The 17,351-nt window shown below is 35.8% G+C and overlaps 1 protein-coding gene across 4 annotated transcripts; it reads right to left on the reverse strand.

The window, feature by feature from the left end:
- Window positions 1-1,563: 1,563 nt before the first annotated feature.
- Window positions 1,564-14,583, reverse strand: LOC7469776 (regulator of nonsense transcripts UPF2). Of its 4 annotated transcripts, none has more exons than XM_024606827.2 (18): window positions 14,403-14,583; window positions 14,115-14,183; window positions 13,779-13,866; window positions 12,031-12,233; window positions 10,955-11,299; window positions 10,487-10,591; window positions 10,195-10,322; window positions 9,044-9,220; window positions 8,812-8,893; window positions 8,097-8,387; window positions 7,777-7,974; window positions 7,544-7,645; window positions 6,739-6,990; window positions 6,443-6,661; window positions 5,230-5,400; window positions 4,584-4,769; window positions 3,133-3,597; window positions 1,564-2,766 (listed from the first exon to the last, which is right to left on the reverse strand). In XM_024606827.2, the coding sequence occupies exons 2-18, from the start codon at window positions 14,175-14,177 to the stop codon at window positions 2,272-2,274; spliced, it is 3,570 nt and encodes a 1,189-aa protein (XP_024462595.1). In that variant the 5' UTR covers window positions 14,178-14,183; window positions 14,403-14,583; the 3' UTR covers window positions 1,564-2,271. The 4 variants fall into 4 exon arrangements, with proteins under 4 accessions (XP_024462595.1, XP_024462596.1, XP_024462593.1 ...); XM_024606828.2 differs by having other exon boundaries at window positions 14,115-14,187; XM_024606825.2 differs by having other exon boundaries at window positions 14,115-14,217.
- Window positions 14,584-17,351: the final 2,768 nt, after the last annotated feature.

Consider the following 17,351-nt stretch of genomic DNA (forward strand, 5'->3'; position numbering starts at 1 on the left):
TTTTGATGTGTTGATATTAAAAATAATTTTTAAAAATTAAAAATTTTTATTTTAATATATTTCAAATAAAAAAACTTTAAAAAATATCACTTAATACTCTTACAATCATCTCCAGAATTAGTAATAGGTCTGAGATGGGACTTGCAAGTTGGGCTGTCCCATAAATCTGCTGAAAATAAATAAGAGCCGTAGAGGGGCTCCCACATTTACTGTTGAAGAAGAGGCACGCAATCATCAAACTAGATTAACGCTGTCCAATGATGTATTTTGATAATGTTTATAGTGACTATATTGTCGGAGAACCAAATTCCTAACAAGAAAGCTCTTATTGCTTTGCTTTTCACTTTTTAAAGGAAAACCCTCTGTTCCACTTTGTGTAATAACCACCTTGGACAAGTCTCCAGGAAAGTACCATTTAAGGAAATATTTTAATCCGGGATGTTCCACTGGGGATATTTTACTCATCAACTAGATCAGTAACTGGATAATTTATACATTTTCCTACAAGAAAGAAAAATTGTAGCCTTTGAAAAGGTTACTCGGAGATGTACATCTCTTTTTAAGAATAGGGTTTGTTCCTCCCAAGTTTTCAGTTTCCAGAGTATTCTACTAGTTCACATTGCTTTTCAGTCAGGCATCAGTCTTGCTTGCTCCTAGCATGCAGCTATATCGTAGATATTATATTATCGCTCCTAGGGAGTAGAACTTGAGGGTCTACGAAAACCCACTCTTTTCCATCTTTGAGAATGAGAACTTAAATGGTACGAGATATATATATATATATATATATATATATATAAGTAATATTTTTTTATCAGAAAGTAAAGAGCGAAGATGAGTTTTGGTATCTGATCGCCGTTGCCTTAGATCCTGCTTGAAAGGAAGAAACGAATAAAAATGTGGGGTAAAGTGGATGAATTCGATGCTAGGCTACTCTTACGTTTTTGTTTTTATTTTTTAATGCTCGTCCAGCAGTTTCTTTACTGTTGCGCTATTAGCATCACATTTACAGTACAAACTCCAAGGTCATTTCATTAACCATGATAATATCTCCTCGTATCTGCCGCACTGTCTGCGGTACTGGCGAGAACCTGATCTAGAATCTGAAATCACAAATAAAAACAAAATAGATAATCTTGCAGGTTTTGCCTCGAATAGCCAGCAACATGCTTGTAATATTATATGACCAGGACCAGCCACACCAACCTTTGAGAAAAAAAATTATTAACTGACCTGAGCCCCTTGGTTTTGTTGGGTTGGGATATGTGCATGTCAACCTGAGTTACATGGATAACACAAGGTAATTATAGTGGTAAGATAATTTTCTGTATCAAAATATTTTTTTTTAATTTTTAATTTTTAATATAACATATCAAAGTTAATTTTAAAATATTAATTTAATATTTTTTCATGTAAAAATCACTTTAAAAGCCAAAATTCCAGTCCGAAAAAGCATGCGCTGAGGCTCAATCAATAATTGTATCAATGGGCTGGGTGATAAAGCCCATAATAGTTAGCAGGCTGGCCATACTTTGGTTAAATTGCATATCCGGTCCCTTACCATTCGAGGAAAGAGAAATCAATATTGAGACTTGAGAGTCTTGGACGACAAAATTAAATAAATAAAAAAGGAAAAAGAAAAGAGAAAATAGTTTTTCATGACTAAAGAGACCAGTAAAACTAAGGTATGGCATACTTTATCCTTGACTGGGGCGGCATCACACAAACCACGAATCAGTAATACGGCCTAAAACACTGAACAAGACATACAAGGCAGACTTTCACATCTATACAGTGGAAGAAACAGACATGACCAATTAGGAATATGCACATGGCTTTAATTACAACTACACCCCGCATGCATGTCTCAGAACGTCCACACTGCAACCCCATACATAGCAATCCTTTGTATAACTTAGCTCTGCAAATCAACAAACACTCTCAACTCCGAACAAACAAACCCCAGATATCAACCTTGCAAAATTGTCGATAGAGGGGAACAGAATTCTTCCTGCTACAAGGGATAGCTTCTCCACCACCAAATTGAGGATGTGATTGCAATTATCCTTCAGCACTGAACTCAAGGCATAATGCACACCATTCGACACCGAGAGGGAGAACCGGTGTTAATCTATATGTCCGAGTAAAAAAAAAAAATTTCAATCAATTTCTTTTTTTTTTAAAGATCCTTCTTTCTTCTGCAATCGACTCCACTGCCTTGTCTCATAGAAGTTCCAGCAAGTCAAACAAATCACTTCCTCCTCTCCAACATCACCTTCTTCTGCCATGGAGTCCACTACCTGAATGATGATGATGCCGGTAACGTGACCCAGTGCCTCTTCCACTACTTCCTTCCCATGTGCTGCCGCGGCCGGTAACTCTGCTGGTACCACCTGTCATCCAATTCAAAGTCTGAGTCCCCAATCCATTATTCTCCTCCTCCTCTCTATCATTATACTCCAACACCAGCCTCTTGATGTCTTGCTTCTCTTCAAACTCAGCTGCTTCTTTCTGTTTTGTGCTCTGCACAAGAGAGCAATCCCTAGGAATGTACAGCTGCTTTGTTTGTTGCTTATTCCCACGCTTCACAAGCACTTTCACCTGAACATCCTTGTTTCCTCCAGCCTCCTCGTCCTCGTCACCACTTTCCCCTCCAACCGCCCTTCCATGATGATCCTTGGCAGACCCCTCAAACAAGTTCATGGGTATCACCATATTTAATGCCGGTCGACCACGGAGTTCCTGCCTGCGCTGCTCCATGCTCTCCTGCACCCACAATTCAAATAACAGGATTTACAAGGCTTCCCATTAAATTCTTCAGCAATTATAAAGTTCAATTCCAGAATCAATTATTTGCAAATGGCAGCAATCACAATTTCCTCGGCATCTCAAAGTTTTCAAATATCAGTCTCGAAACATTATGTAATTGTCCTCATCAAAATGTAGACAGACAACATCATGACTATTTACCTACAGAGTTTAAAGAGTCTTTTCAAACCGCAAAAAATGTTTTCATATATATACACAGTGCACTGTGGGGGCATTCACATGTGTGCACGTGTATATTGTAATCACTATTCACAGGGAGGCACATGCAATTGTGAGCAAAAACAACAATAATCTGAATCTTGCCTGCATTACAGCTCTCAGTTCCTGCTCAAAACTGGCTACTTCAAGAGGGTCCACCTCTGCAACCTTTTGTCTGACGTGGACTTCATCCTCCTCCTCAGAAGCAGGTCCATCCCCATCATCATCCTCATCCTCTGTGTCAACCCCACCATCATGATTCTCGTCATCTAACTCTTCTTCATCATGTCCATCCTGGTCAATGGTGCCACTGCCTGAATCAGTGTCACTGCCACCAATGTCCTCATGTGATCCATTTTCCTCATTCCCATTCAAAATGCTTTGTCCATTGGCAGAGATGGTACTGGAAGTAGTCCTACATAACGGTTTGTCAGTGTCAGAGTGCTTTTCACTATTGAACTTGTCAGTTGAGACAGTTTGTTCATTCTCCTCGAGTTCTATAAGAGCAGCATTGACTTCTTCAATTGATGAATACCGTATCATATTTGGACGTAATTCAGCAAATAAGTCCTGCAAATGCCTTCAATGTATGAGCACATCGCAAACTAACATGAAAGATGAAGCTATTTAAATTAGCTCCATAAGCAAACAGAAATAACACAAAAAAAAAAGAGAGATCAATTTCATAAGCACGAGACTTGCCACAAAAAGTGCTGCAATCTGACTAAAAACCAAATGAAATGGAATAAAAAGACAATTCTCTTTCCATAACTCAAGCTGAAGCTCCTTAAAAAATCCAATTAAAATTCTTATAGTTGCATGATGGAGTTGCTTCTACAATTTGGAGATGATAGTAAATGTCCCAACCAAGTGCAGCTTAATATAACAAATAGCCTTGCCTGATTAATTTCCAACTTATCGTTTCATTTCACAGATAGTGCATTCAAAGCAGAATGCCTTCCATTCTTTTGTTCCCTTTCGTTTCAATTAGGGCTGAAGCAAGAAAATTTACATGGTCATATGTCAATTATTTCTATCGTTCACTGTATTTTGTTGAGAGAAGACATAACCAGGCATGTCAATGATAGAAAAATTGAAAATAAATATAAAAAAATAGGATGCAATTAGTCCTAAAGCCAAACAACTCTCAAGTGCAAAGTCTACTGAAGAACATGCGAGTTGTGCATTTCAGTGATAAAATGGTTTTTGAGTTTGTATCACTTGTATTCAACAAAAAATCACAACATTCTTGCATTTCAAAATATCTTATTACGAGCCAACCAAATAAATCATAATGGCTTTCCTATCTTGCATCAAATCAAAGTATATTGCACAGAGCATGTCCATTCCCTATCTGCACCCATGGAAGAATATTCTTGTATTATTTAAAAAGCAATATCTACTTAAACCAAAGGCATAATTTTGTCATTCCACAATATAGCAATGTTGTTGAACATAAAAAAAATTGTTACTCTGAGTTCCAATACTCTTATATTAGAAGAACCTTACAGTTAAACAAGATGATAAGAGAGAGTATAAAGAGATGCACAACTGACCTGCAAATCAAATTCAACATCAAGAGGTAGCAAACCTTTGCTGAGAATATACCTCTGAAAGTGCATTAAAAACCGATTAAGTTTCCTCTTAGAAGAGCCTCGGTCAAAATAGTGTCCGCAAGTGTCCAGAAGAGTGATAACCATCCTGATGCGGAAACAATCCTCTGGTGGATCTAGCACGTCTTGCTAGTAACATGAATAATCAAAAGCATATCATAAAGCAAGCAAAGTGTAATATAAGCAGCAAAAACTAGATCATAAATTTCACCACAAAAAGTAATTAAAGAAAAAGCAATATATTAGCACTTGGAACATATATTATTAGTGCTAAAAATGGAAGCATCACACGCTTCAGGAATAAATGCTGTTAATTTCCTACTTTTCTGAGTAAGCAGTCCATATTTGAGTGTATGATGTAATTAATAACCATAGTGGAGTAGATACATGTGTAACTTCATTTGCATTTCAAATGACTCCTAATAAAAAACTCGTCAGATGATCAGTTGTCAGACAATAGAATCATGTCTTTCATCAAAGATGAACCTATATAAAATTATCATATGCATAAAACTGGTTTATATTGATCATTTGTCTTCTCCTAAAATCTTTAATTATATAAAAACAATGAATTTGTTATAGCCCACACCTCTGGAGTGTCATGACCAAACATAAGGATCCAGTACAAGGTCTCAAAAATCACAGACGAATCCACGTGTTCATAATTGTATAGTTCCCCCAAGAATCGCATGTGGGCTATGCGCCTCTGCTGCATCCCATAGTCATTTAGTTCCAGCCCAAGCCTAATCTCCTCCAAAACCTGTACACCAAAAGTAAATTGTTATAGATTAAAAAACAACTGTACACATTCATGTACTCACAAGCAAACTTAATGCTTTGGAGTCTATGACAATACACCCATGACCAAAGATGCTAGCAAATGAGGATTCAGAACATTCCACATCTTAAAAACATCACTGCCATACAAGACAGATTTGCACAGCTGTCTGCAATTTATTCAAGAATGTGGATTGTAGAAGAAATCGTTTTAGTTTCAAACACTATTTTTTGTTTCAGATAGGCTAAAGTAATGGCGGCGTGAATAGCTAATAGCCAAGAAGTAATCATAAGAAAGAAATAGGGAAGTAAGGTTAGTTTTGAAGGGGAAGGTTATGGAAAAACATATTTAAGGTGTCTTCCAAAAGCCATGCTCCTGTTGATAATGGGACTAGTGTAACACTCTACAGTTAGAAGTGTCAGCATTGGTCTCTTTTAGATTGTGAGAAAATGAGGACATAAGCATCTACTAGAACACCCACCACCATCTATCAGCCGTGCTATCAAGTATGACTATCGCTTGATTAAAGACATCCCTAAAACCATTATGCAAGTTATCCATGACTAACTAAATCTCAGATATCAAGACTGCCTACATGAGAAGCGAAACACTCTCACTTCACCAAGCAAAATTATTTCTGATAAAAGTTCCACTTTCTTCTATGACCATCCATATTCAAAACTACACCCATTATTCCATATTTATTGGTATCAAATTCTCAAAACTACAACAATAGAATTTAAATCTTTGTTTGTTATTTCTGAAAAGAAGCCATATGGAGGGAAATATGTTTAATGGCAACAAGTTCCTCAAACTAGAATATTTTCCCCAATAAAACATCTGAATGGTGTAGCTTGCAAATCCTCAACTTCCATTATCAAAATGCCATTAGAAAAACATAAAAAGCCAACTTGGCTATCATGCAAAAAAGGGAGAAAAGAAAAGAATGATATTATGATATTATCTTTTCAAGGAACAATATGAAATACGAACAACTTAAATTTCTGAAATGAAAGAAACAAACCTCATCAACAACTGCCACTGCAAATTCATCATGATAACGGCTTAAGCCAGCAGTCAGAGAAGCAATCAAGTGAATTTGCCCATACTTCCCTTTATGAACCTTCATAAAACACTTTAAAAGATATGCCTCACATTCACTCCATGGTAATTTACGAAGTTGCCGGAGCACATGCTCAATGGAAGACTTGTCTAGATCAGAGAATAGTAATTTTCTGATATACTGCATAGAGAAATCATCGATTAAATATATCTAAAGTCAAAAACATTGAAGAGATGGCGCTATAAAATGATTCACACCTGATACAAGGGAGGACGGACTTTAGACACTCGTGCAGACCTTTCAGGTGGTTTGCACAGATAGTAAGCATTTTCTACAAGGGTGCTATGCCGAGGATCCAAATTTTTGACATTTTTCAAGCGCATAAGTATCTCCAACATATTAGCCATGCGTACAGTAGTTTCAGGAGTACGATACAGAAAACGGCCACATGTCTCAAGAAGATTGCAAGCAACATCAATGTTATGGTGAGTGAAATCATCTAAACAAGCCTGTAGGAAACAGAAGCATCTAGGTATAAGCACAGTCCAATAAAATGAAACATGAAGAAAGTACCATCTCAGATCTCAACAGACCATATATTAATTTCAAATTCATCTTCCGTTAAAAATAAAATACTGATAATGACATTAAGAAAAAAATAAAAACGGTAAACAAAAATGAAGTTAAAAAATTATCTGTATTTAATGTAACATAAAAAATCAGCTCCATTATATATCATGTCCATAGTTCCACCTGTCTTTCTAAACCAAACAGGATCAAAAGCACATGGAATTTTTCACAGGAATACCAACAAGGTGCACAAGTAAAAAGGGAAGACTCGTCTACGCGTATGAATTCACTTGGAGAAATAGAAAATGGTATTGTTTCCAAGGAAAGAGGAAGACTGACAGCATGGATTAATTTCCTGGGATTGACAGAAAGTGCATCTTTATGCAAGAAGATTCAGAGTCATTCCATTTAGTTACAACCAAGGTTCAAATAGGCAATAGAGTAGAAGACAATTAAAAGCAAAACTATAAATGAATAAGCCACTACACAGACCTTCAAGCAACTAAAAACAGTGCTTGCTGGCGCAATTCTGAACTTGCAGAGCTCTCCAATAAATCTAATATTCCTGATCTTTGTCTCGATATTCATTTGATCCTGCAGAAAATTTACAATTTCAAACTCCAATCATAATATTTACAGGCTGAAAATGAATGCCAGTAACAAAACACTGACAAGAATAACAAGCCAAGCCATTCTTGCTTCAATGAAACACATCAAAAGCAGACCTTTTTATTTATTAAGAAATTGAACTCCTCCTCTAACAATTGTAAGAGCATGGAAGAGACATCCTTCATGCATGTTGAGAGTGTGGCAACCATGCGTGAGTAGTATGGAAGCAGTTCTAGAGATGTCCTGGGTACATTAAATAATGCCCTTACAAGCTTCTTCCGACTTGACTTCGAATTTAGATAACAAAAATCTACCTGAAACAGCATGTTCAAAAAAAAAAAAACAATGAGATCTTAAGTATAAAGGTTCATAGTTCCTGAAAAATATGTGAAGCGCCAATTCAGAAAAAAAAAAAAAAAAGAAGCAGTGTGATTACAGTCAATTGATCGATTAGGTCACGGCTGACGCAACCAGGAAGCCTCTGTAACAGAGCATCCAAATTAGTCCCTTCAAGACTTTTGAGTTTCTCCTTCTCATTTTCTCCTTTTCTCTCTGCATCCTTTTCTTTCCCTTTCTCTTTTTCAGAATCTTTTACCTTTTCTTTGTCTTTTTCTTCCTTATCCTTCCCCTTCTCTGTACTTTTTCCCTCCTGCAAAGGGCCAGACTCTGCAGAAACCTCTGCCATATCTTGGGTGGGTTGGCCTTGATCTGATTCAGGTGCCAGCTCCTTAAAATAAATGAAGACATCAATGTATAGAATAAGATATAAACTTCTTTTGTGTGAGTGTAGAAGTAACATTTTCACAGAAGAACCATCAAAGCAACCTAGAACAGAACAAATACACCTCAAAAGGCCTGGAATACATGTAAGTTTAGAAACAACAAGAAACTCACTTCAGAGAAGAGAAGGGAGATAGAAGGGCCCACAAAAGGCCGCTAACTAGTATAAACCCTACTTCAACCCATTTAACTGCATAGCACGCAAGTTTTAATGAGTCGTGCAAAACGATTACCATAATTCACAAGCTACTATAAAAATTCACACCAAAAGTCATCATATTCATTTGCTCTTCACCAATTGTTGCCATATACCATGGTTAAGTCAGGAATAACCAAAGCTGTTATAAAATATATGAGTTTTAATCCCTTACACTTGGTTGATCTTGAGTCTTCGCAGAATGCTCATTTGCTTTTGGCTCTGCCTCTCCCAGTAATACTGCTGGAACAAATGCTCTAAAAGGAACATATAAAAATCCACCTTAGGTTTCAAGCTGGCAAATTTTGTATATAAGGTAACCAGAATTAAGTTTAATATAAAATGTATTTGTAAAGACTGATACCATTCTTTTAACTTGATTTGTAGATTGTCTAGCCACAACAAACCTGAGATCTGGTAAGCATTCATAGAAGGCTCTAGTATCTTCATCATCCCACAAAGCTTCAAGGAGAGAAGTATCTTTCCCTGCTGCAGGTGATGAAGCGTCCTCCCCACTAGTAACCCTAGTTGTATGACCATCTTCTGGCATCACTGGAGGTTGCATATCAAGTGCTTCTGCTAAACTGATATGAAGAAATTATATGTCAAGGGAAAAGCCATCAGCACATAATACAGATGATGCAAGCTGAAGGGGATTACTTTATAGCCTCCTAAAATACAAGTACCACTATGTGCAACCAGGAAGAATCAACCAAAGCATTAACCCAAGCAAGATAGAGGAGGGCAGAGCACTTAATTGCAGCTACAAATTCACCAACACTACACATGTCATAATATTTTTTTATCAAGAGCCTATATTCAATTCTAAGGACCATAATAGGAACGCCAGCAATTACACAATTCTCAGCATCGGAAATCCTCTACTTAAAAGTTTCTAAAAAATTCTTGACAAGTTGTTAATTAGCTTACAAGCTTTCTTGCAAGTTGAGATTGAAGTGAAAATCGAGGCTATGAACCAAAGCCAGCAAGCAACAAAGAACTTTCAGGTAAACATTTATAAATGAGAAACATGAAATGATATGTCTTGCTTAGCTATGCAAGTTAAACAATTGACAACAGAAAAATCAAAAAGTCTACTCTGCACACTGGTTTCAGCCACAAGTTTTATGCCTCCCAGCAATGGCTTTTCTCATCTTCAGCCCCAGAAACTTCATCCAACAAATGACCACAGCACATTGGTTTGACAAACTTCCATTTGCAGTCTAGTTAAAGAGATAATCTTTTGATATGTCCGGAGTGGCATATCTTTTTTAATCAGAATTAAATTTCACATAAACAATCTTTATACAAAATCATCATTCATGAAATTAAGAACATGTACAATAATAATGGTTGTGATATCAAGTAAAAAGGTAGAAAGGTTAAGGATTCAGAAGGGCAGATGTAAAGGAAGGAGCAGCAGGAGAGAGAAAATTCACTTGGAAATATGGCATGCTTTAATTGTTACAATGTACGTCCTGCTGCTTGAATGGAGTCTACTTATCTAGTCACCACAGGATAAATACAAAAAGAAAATGACATTGACAAGCAAACTTACGATGACACATTACGGTACAATTGGTCATAAGATTTTCGCAGCTTTTCATATGATGAAACATTATCATCACTCAGCTCTCCTTTAGCATTCAGCATCTTTGCATTTTCATGCTCCATTTGACGAAGTGACTGTTAAGAGATAAAAATCTATCATTTACTGGCATCTTAGAAAAGAGAAGTATAAAAAGAGATGAATGGAAAGAAACGAAGTTCCTCATTCAGACAAGAGCCCGGAAAAATTAAGATTGCAAAGTTGGACTAAAATAAACAGCTAAAGGCAGTAAAAATCTTACAGCATGCTCTGACTTAAGTAGTTCGGCGACAACATCATAATATGTATGAAAGGCTTTCCTGAAGATTTTCTTTTGATCAGTGGTGATGCTAAGGCCCTTGAGAAACTGCAGAGAAATGTCAGAATGTAAGGTAAACTAAAACATGATTGACAAAGTAATCTTAAAAGATCTAAAGACAACAAATAATGTGAATAGTACATGTAAATGAGATAGATATTATCACAAATAAAAGAAAGGTGATAATCTGGACTAAGATAAATGCAAACTAGAATGAGATTGGCAATGTAAATTAAAGGACCTGAAAACAAAAAAAAAATGTGAATAGTAAAAGTAAATGAGATAGAAATTACCACCAAAAAAGGTGCTTAAACGAGTAAGATAAACTCAGTATCACACAATATATCTTTACAATTAACCAGGTTCAGCAGAGAGGATTGAAAGGGAAAGAATAAAAAAAAGAAGCAGCACCTCTTCCTGGGTTTCTTGTCCAGATAGGGGAAGCCCCAGAAAAACTCTTCCTTGTCGAGCAAAACTAGCAAGGAGAGTCAAATTTGTCTGAGTAGTATCTCTGTCCTTCAAGTTTTCTATACTAGTAAGATCCTTAATAATATTGATGAAAATACTGCTGTCTTCTGTAACTCCAACAAAGTAAAGTTCCAAAAGCAGTTTTAAGCTGCTTCGCTTCTTCATAGCCTTTGAGTTCTTGTCCACGTCCAAGTCTTCCCCTGATTTTCCAGGAAAAAAGACCTTTAAGAGCCCCTGTACCAGGCTTGGCGAGAAGTCTTTGTACCGTTGATGAAGCAATGAACAGATCTTTCCAAGAAAAGCAAGTGTTAAAATAGTTCAGAAGGGCAGACAAAATGATAAACATACCATGTGGACTTCATGCAAAAAGTTCAAAGTAAAATGCAGTTTTCAATGAACAGAAAAAACTTGCAAGTTACGGTATAATGCTACACATAACTAGTTATTGTCCCTTGAGAGTTTTGCAAAGTCCCTGCTAGCTGAGAATTATCGCAGACTTGACCCGTCAAAATTTAAAGGTATATGAACATGAGAACAAAGCACTACAAGCAAGGCATTAATTAACTAATCCAGAAACTTGAAACAATCAAAGAATTTTGCAAAACACAGTAGAAAACCTAAAGCAGATTCAAAACAAAGAAAAACAGGACAATTAAGCCAAGCAAATAAGTGCATGTTGGACAATGACAAGGTTGCCAAAGTGCTACTTGGTGATAGTGCAATATATAATTTTACAGCACACTTCTGAAAAACTTACAGTAAACATTCGACTGTTTTATAACATACCACTTCAGATATTTTCATGATCTTAGGCATGCAATAACCCAGTTCATATCCCAAATTGAATGAATAAGCAATAGCTTGAATACAATTTAATATAATTACCATTATCCAGCCACTAAAAAGGTGATCCCTAAAGACATGTCACTGGTTTGCAAAAAACATGTTCCGCAGCTAGTGAATCATATCCACACACGGGCACACCCAAAAAAAATTCTGCTTGCAATTTTAAAAGCTACCTGAACAGCTGCTTGTATGTCAGAAGTTCTAAGTTTTGCATCACAAATGGATGTCACAGCTTCACTGACAAATTTGCTAAGGTTCACATTTCGTAACTCTTCCATCAGTCCTTCCTTCTGTTCTTCATTTATCTGCTTTAATTTTTTGATAACAGCAGTATTGCGCTTAATGCTGGAATCCAGTGTCCTGAGAAATCCTGAATCTGGTAACGGTGGTAAATTGTATCAATCTCTCTTGCATTCTAGAATTACTACAGAAGGTATCTTTTTGTTTGAAACGTAGCAGCATACAGTAAAAGACTCAAATCACTTTCAAAAGGATGAAAGATTGTGAATCCAGCTGGAATCAAAAGGCATTAGATTTTTTTATATAAAAAAACATGGCAGCTATATTCGAATTAAAGACTAGAGTCATCTTTAAAATATCTAGGGGGTATTAGTCAGGTATGAAGAACAGAGTGCATCTGTCGAAGTCTCTCTAGCAAGTTTTAGAAAACCCAACCACAAGAGAACTCTCTCCACTAAGATTGCACGTCTATGAAAGAATTTAAAGCATAATTCACCTTAAAAAAGGATTCACGAGTTCAAGAATATCCATTTCTGGAGTGAAAAGGGGAAGATTTATAGACATATTGTGGATTAAACTAGAAAGCTCAAGAATATTTCCTAAGTCTTTAATTAAATTCAGTCTATGCTGCTGTCACTTTTTAAATTCCAACGGTACAAAATTGTCAGCCACCTTTGCCATCATTTCTTACGTCTTGTAATGCCACCACAGCAGCCAGCACAACAGCAATGCTGTTCCTAGACTTATTAAAAATCCTATTGATACTAAAAGCATGATGTCAAAACCTATCACCACTACTAACCATCCTTTGCATCACATTGATTATCATTACCGCCATTGAAATATTCAGTCACGAATATGATCACCTCTCACTGTCCTTAGTTCCTTGCACTTTTCACGCCATCACCAAAATGCTACCACCATTCCTTGATTTCTAGATGGTTTTTTCTATAACCATCTCGTGAATCTAGCCCTATACGAGAAGCACCAGCCAATCTCTACCTGCATGAGCATGCCCACTCTCTCCTACTACATCCTATTGTGGCAACGTCATGCAGCACATTCTGAAAAAAAACATCATCCTCTCTGAATCCTAATAAACAGTAGTGGTGCTAAGGGGAAAACATCAGAGCATAACCAACATGGATTCAATCAGACACTATAAAAACCCTACCAAATTTAACAAGGTCAAACATTCATTTTTGGATAGCCAAAATAACACAACATCAATAGTAAAGAGGCAATGCGCCAAGGAATTTCTACCCATTACATAAGATAAAAACCAGTAAAAATAATAAATCAACAGAACAAATAAAGTCATCTGCACTTACAAAAGATTACTCAACACACAATGAAGGCAAAGTCCCGTATTCAATTATCTAATAAGGAGGAAGTGGGGAATGGACCAGAGCCCCAGAAATGTGTGTTTAATATCAGCCTTCAAGAAACCTTATTTCCAGACTCTTTTATTATCATCAGCATTATCAGCCTAATGCCTTTTGTTCATATCTATCAGGCTAAAACAACGAAACAACTAACAAGCATTTATTCTTTTCAATCACCAAAAAAAAAGAGTTTCAAAAAAAATTCAGCAAAACCAGACACTGCCAGGTGAGCTTATCCATTTCAGTAACAACTAAACAGTTAAACAGCCCTAAAAAATTCTCGTAACATAACGAACCAGGCCTTTCAGGATTCAAATTGCTTTGACGAAGAGCAACTTTTGCCTCGATAGATTTCTTCATTTCCTCGAGTCGAGCAACCGCTTCCTGACAAACAAAACAAGTCTTCTTAACAACATTGCTTGAAAAAATAAAAGAAAAAAGAAAATGATAACAATTGCAACAACTACTGCATATTCTCAGTAGTTTCGTTGAAGCCAAAAACTAATGAAAAATTCAACTTGAACATCATAAACTAACATTTGTTGTTAGACAAAAACTAACATGATTCAGAAATTATAAAAGCACACAGATTAAAATACTAAAACTGACAGAAACAAAAACAGCAATCGCACCTCATCGTCTTGCTTTCTAGGAGTTACACTTCCACCACGGCTCTCGTCTTCGTGGTGATCCATCTTTCTCTAATTGTAAGCCAATAATTTGTCAAAAGAAAACCTAGAATAACAAATTTCACAGTTTAACTCGCCAATAAAACCCTAGAATTAGCACTAGTTATTGAAACTAAAAGGAACGCGGGGAATAAGAACCAAGAGACCTGCATTGTCTCCTCGATTGTTGTTGCTTGTGTAGTTATACATGAATATATAGATAGTTAGTGGAGAGAGAACGTTAGGGTTTACCTGATCGGAGGTTGAACCGGGGAGTAACCGGGAAAGTAAAGGAAATTGCGAGGGGGAGAGGAAGGCTAAGCCCAGGGTTTGTTTGGGTTCGAGAAAAAGACCCTTAGATTTTGGAACCTAGGTCAGGGATCAATACTCGGGTTAGATGCGCGAGTTAATTGCACATTTGCGTGGTAATTAAATTGCGACGTCACGTTAAGGTTATGTTTGGTTTAAATGATAGTACTTTCTTTTTCTTTTTTTTTATATGATTGGGGCCAAAGCCCAAGAAATTACAAAGTAACTGTTCTCGGACAGGGCAAGGCTACCGGTTTATAGCCTGTTGTTTGTCTTTGTGCCTTTTAGAGAATTAGATTTTTTATTTTATTTTAAATTAATTATTTTTTGATATTTTTAAATAGTTTTAATATGTTAATATTAAAATAAATTTTAAAAAAATAAAAATAATTTTTTTTAATATATTTTTAAACAAAAAATATTTCAAAAAATAATTGTTACGCTAATATCAAATATTATATTAGCATTTGTCAACATGATTGGCCACTTAATGTAAAAAAAAATTAATTTTTTATTATTTTGAAATTGTTTTGGTATGGTAATGTGAAAATAAATTTTAAAAAATAAAAAATTTATATTACTTTAAAATATTTTTAAATAAAATATATTTTAAAAATAAATTACTACTCCAAACATTACCTTCCTTAAAATGTTATTAAAATGATGGTTGCTTCACACTCCCGAAATGTTTATTATGGACAACTTACGCCGTGCGAGTTAATTCAGCCATTAGAATGATCAGCAGGTGCGCTTCACTTTAAATGATAGTTTTTTTTTTTTTTTTTTTGAGATAGGGTCTAAAGCCCAAGAAATTACAAAGTAACTATTCTCAGACGGGCAACCTTCCTGGTTTAAGTTGCTTTTAGCTGTGCAGTCAAAATGTTATATGTTGAAAAATTGAAATTTGAAATTTTTGTTTAAAATTAATATTTTTTATTATTTTAGTATATTAATATCAAATATAAATTTTAAAAAATAATAAAAAATATATTATTTAAATATATTTTCACACTTTGAAACGTAATATTTATTATATTCCTGGAAATTCTTTTAAATGATAGGAGCTGCACATCACATTGTGTTTAGTTCGAGTCTGTTTGGGAGTATGATTATGGTTATTTTTTAAAGTGTTTTTTATTTTGAAATGTATTAAAATGATGTATTTTTTTATTTTTTAAAAATTATTTTTGAGATCAGCATATTAAAATGATAAAAACATAAAAGAAAAAATTGATTTTTTAACCAAAACAAAAAATAAATTTTTTAGAAATATGCGCTCTCATGTTCTGTTATTAGTAATATCATGTTATGAATCTGCCACTGCCATTACTATCATCTGTATCATTTTTGTTACGACAGTAACACTCGCTTTCACTACCTTCATCGAGTAATTTTTATGACCTGGTCCTTTTCATCTTTATAGGAGAAACAGAAACTAGTTTAAATTTCATTTCAGTTCATGCAATGTTACAATTTCAGCACTGTGACAGAGTATCCTTCATCCAGCTTCCAAAAAATTATCTGTGCTAAATTTTTTTATCCCGGGCATCGCTTAGCTTGGCCCAATAACTCAACATATAACAACTACTATCGCAGAGCCACAGTTCTGTGATCTGGACCCAAATCAGTTTAGTCATGGCACGGGCCTGTTAGAAACAATACGGTCCAAGGAAGCACCGAAAACAGAATCCAAAAGTTTTAAATTGAAGCTCGGATCCTTAAACAACAAGGTGATCGAAACAGGTTACAAGGTAGGTCTGTTTACTTGACCTTCTTCTGCGATGCACGTTGAGATTTGAAGACCATGTTCTTGACTTGTCAGTTGTCACCACGTGATTTTGCTCGAGGAGGGAGTGAGCAAAATGTATTGGATTACACTACCAGAAGGAAACATACGGTTTCTTTTCTTAGAAGATCTATGTTTATAGCTCATAAATTTTGAATGGTCTCCTTGCAGAGAAGCCAAATTTTCATCGCAGACAATTCAATGGTGAATTCTCGTGGCATATCCCCCACACTGATTTTCAATGCTAATTATACAGAACATGAATTAAACCAAAGCCACATTTCACTTGGGGCTGGCACAGGTACAGAACAGAAGGGTGCTTATCCTCAAATTCCAAGCTGCCACTGCAATATTATCCTATATATATCCAAGGCAATTGTCATTTTCCCCCCTTTCCTTGAACAATGGTCAAGTAATTTATTGACATCTGATTCTAAGGATCAAAGTCCCCATCGTTCTAGCTACGCTTGGCAGTTTCAATCTCTCCATCAACGTCAAAACAAGTTTATCTAGCTAATGTGATCCAAATTTGTCAAATGGCTCGTTGCTCTCATATTTCCATGTTCATGATAGAAATAGAAATGTTTCGCCGTGCTTCGTTCATTTGACAGCTGATATATATACAAGAATGTGGAGAGTCTTTCGGCTACAATTTTGCTAACCCAATCAGCCGAGTATCTCCTAAAATACAAATGCTATAAATGAAAGATTTATTTACATATTCTAATACACCCCCGTAGTCGAAACTGGAGGTGGTCGAATGTTGAGACTATTTCTAAAATCATCAAATAGTTGCAGCGGAAGTCCCTTAGTGAAGATGTCAACAATCTGATAACGCGAAGGGACGTGGAGAACTCGAACTTGACCACGAGCGACTTTCTCTCTTACAAAATGTATATCCATCTCAATATGCTTAGTGCGTTGATGTTGAACTGGGTTACCGGACAAATACACCGCACTGACATTATCACAATATACTAAAGTGGCTTTCGGAATAGGACAATGTAGCTCCAAGATTAAGTTTTGAATCCAACAAGATTCAGAAACTACATTAGCTACCCCACGATACTCAGCCTCAGCGATAAAGGTGGAGACCAAAGTCGACA

Source organism: Populus trichocarpa, chromosome 8, assembly GCF_000002775.5.
Source record: "Populus trichocarpa isolate Nisqually-1 chromosome 8, P.trichocarpa_v4.1, whole genome shotgun sequence".
Taxonomy (NCBI): Eukaryota; Viridiplantae; Streptophyta; class Magnoliopsida; order Malpighiales; family Salicaceae; genus Populus; species Populus trichocarpa.

Bases quoted from the DNA above. Each gene is read 5' to 3' on its own strand.
- LOC7469776 (XM_024606827.2), bottom strand. From the start codon at position 14,177: ATGGATCACCACGAAGACGAGAGCCGTGGTGGAAGTGTAACTCCTAGA. The intron at 6,662-6,738 runs GTGTGAATCATT...TTCTCTATGCAG, and splicing joins TCCGTCCTCCCTTGTATCAG to TATATCAGAAAATTACTATT. The intron at 3,598-4,583 runs GTCAGTTGTGCA...AGGCATTTGCAG, and splicing joins ATGTTGAATTTGATTTGCAG to GACTTATTTGCTGAATTACG.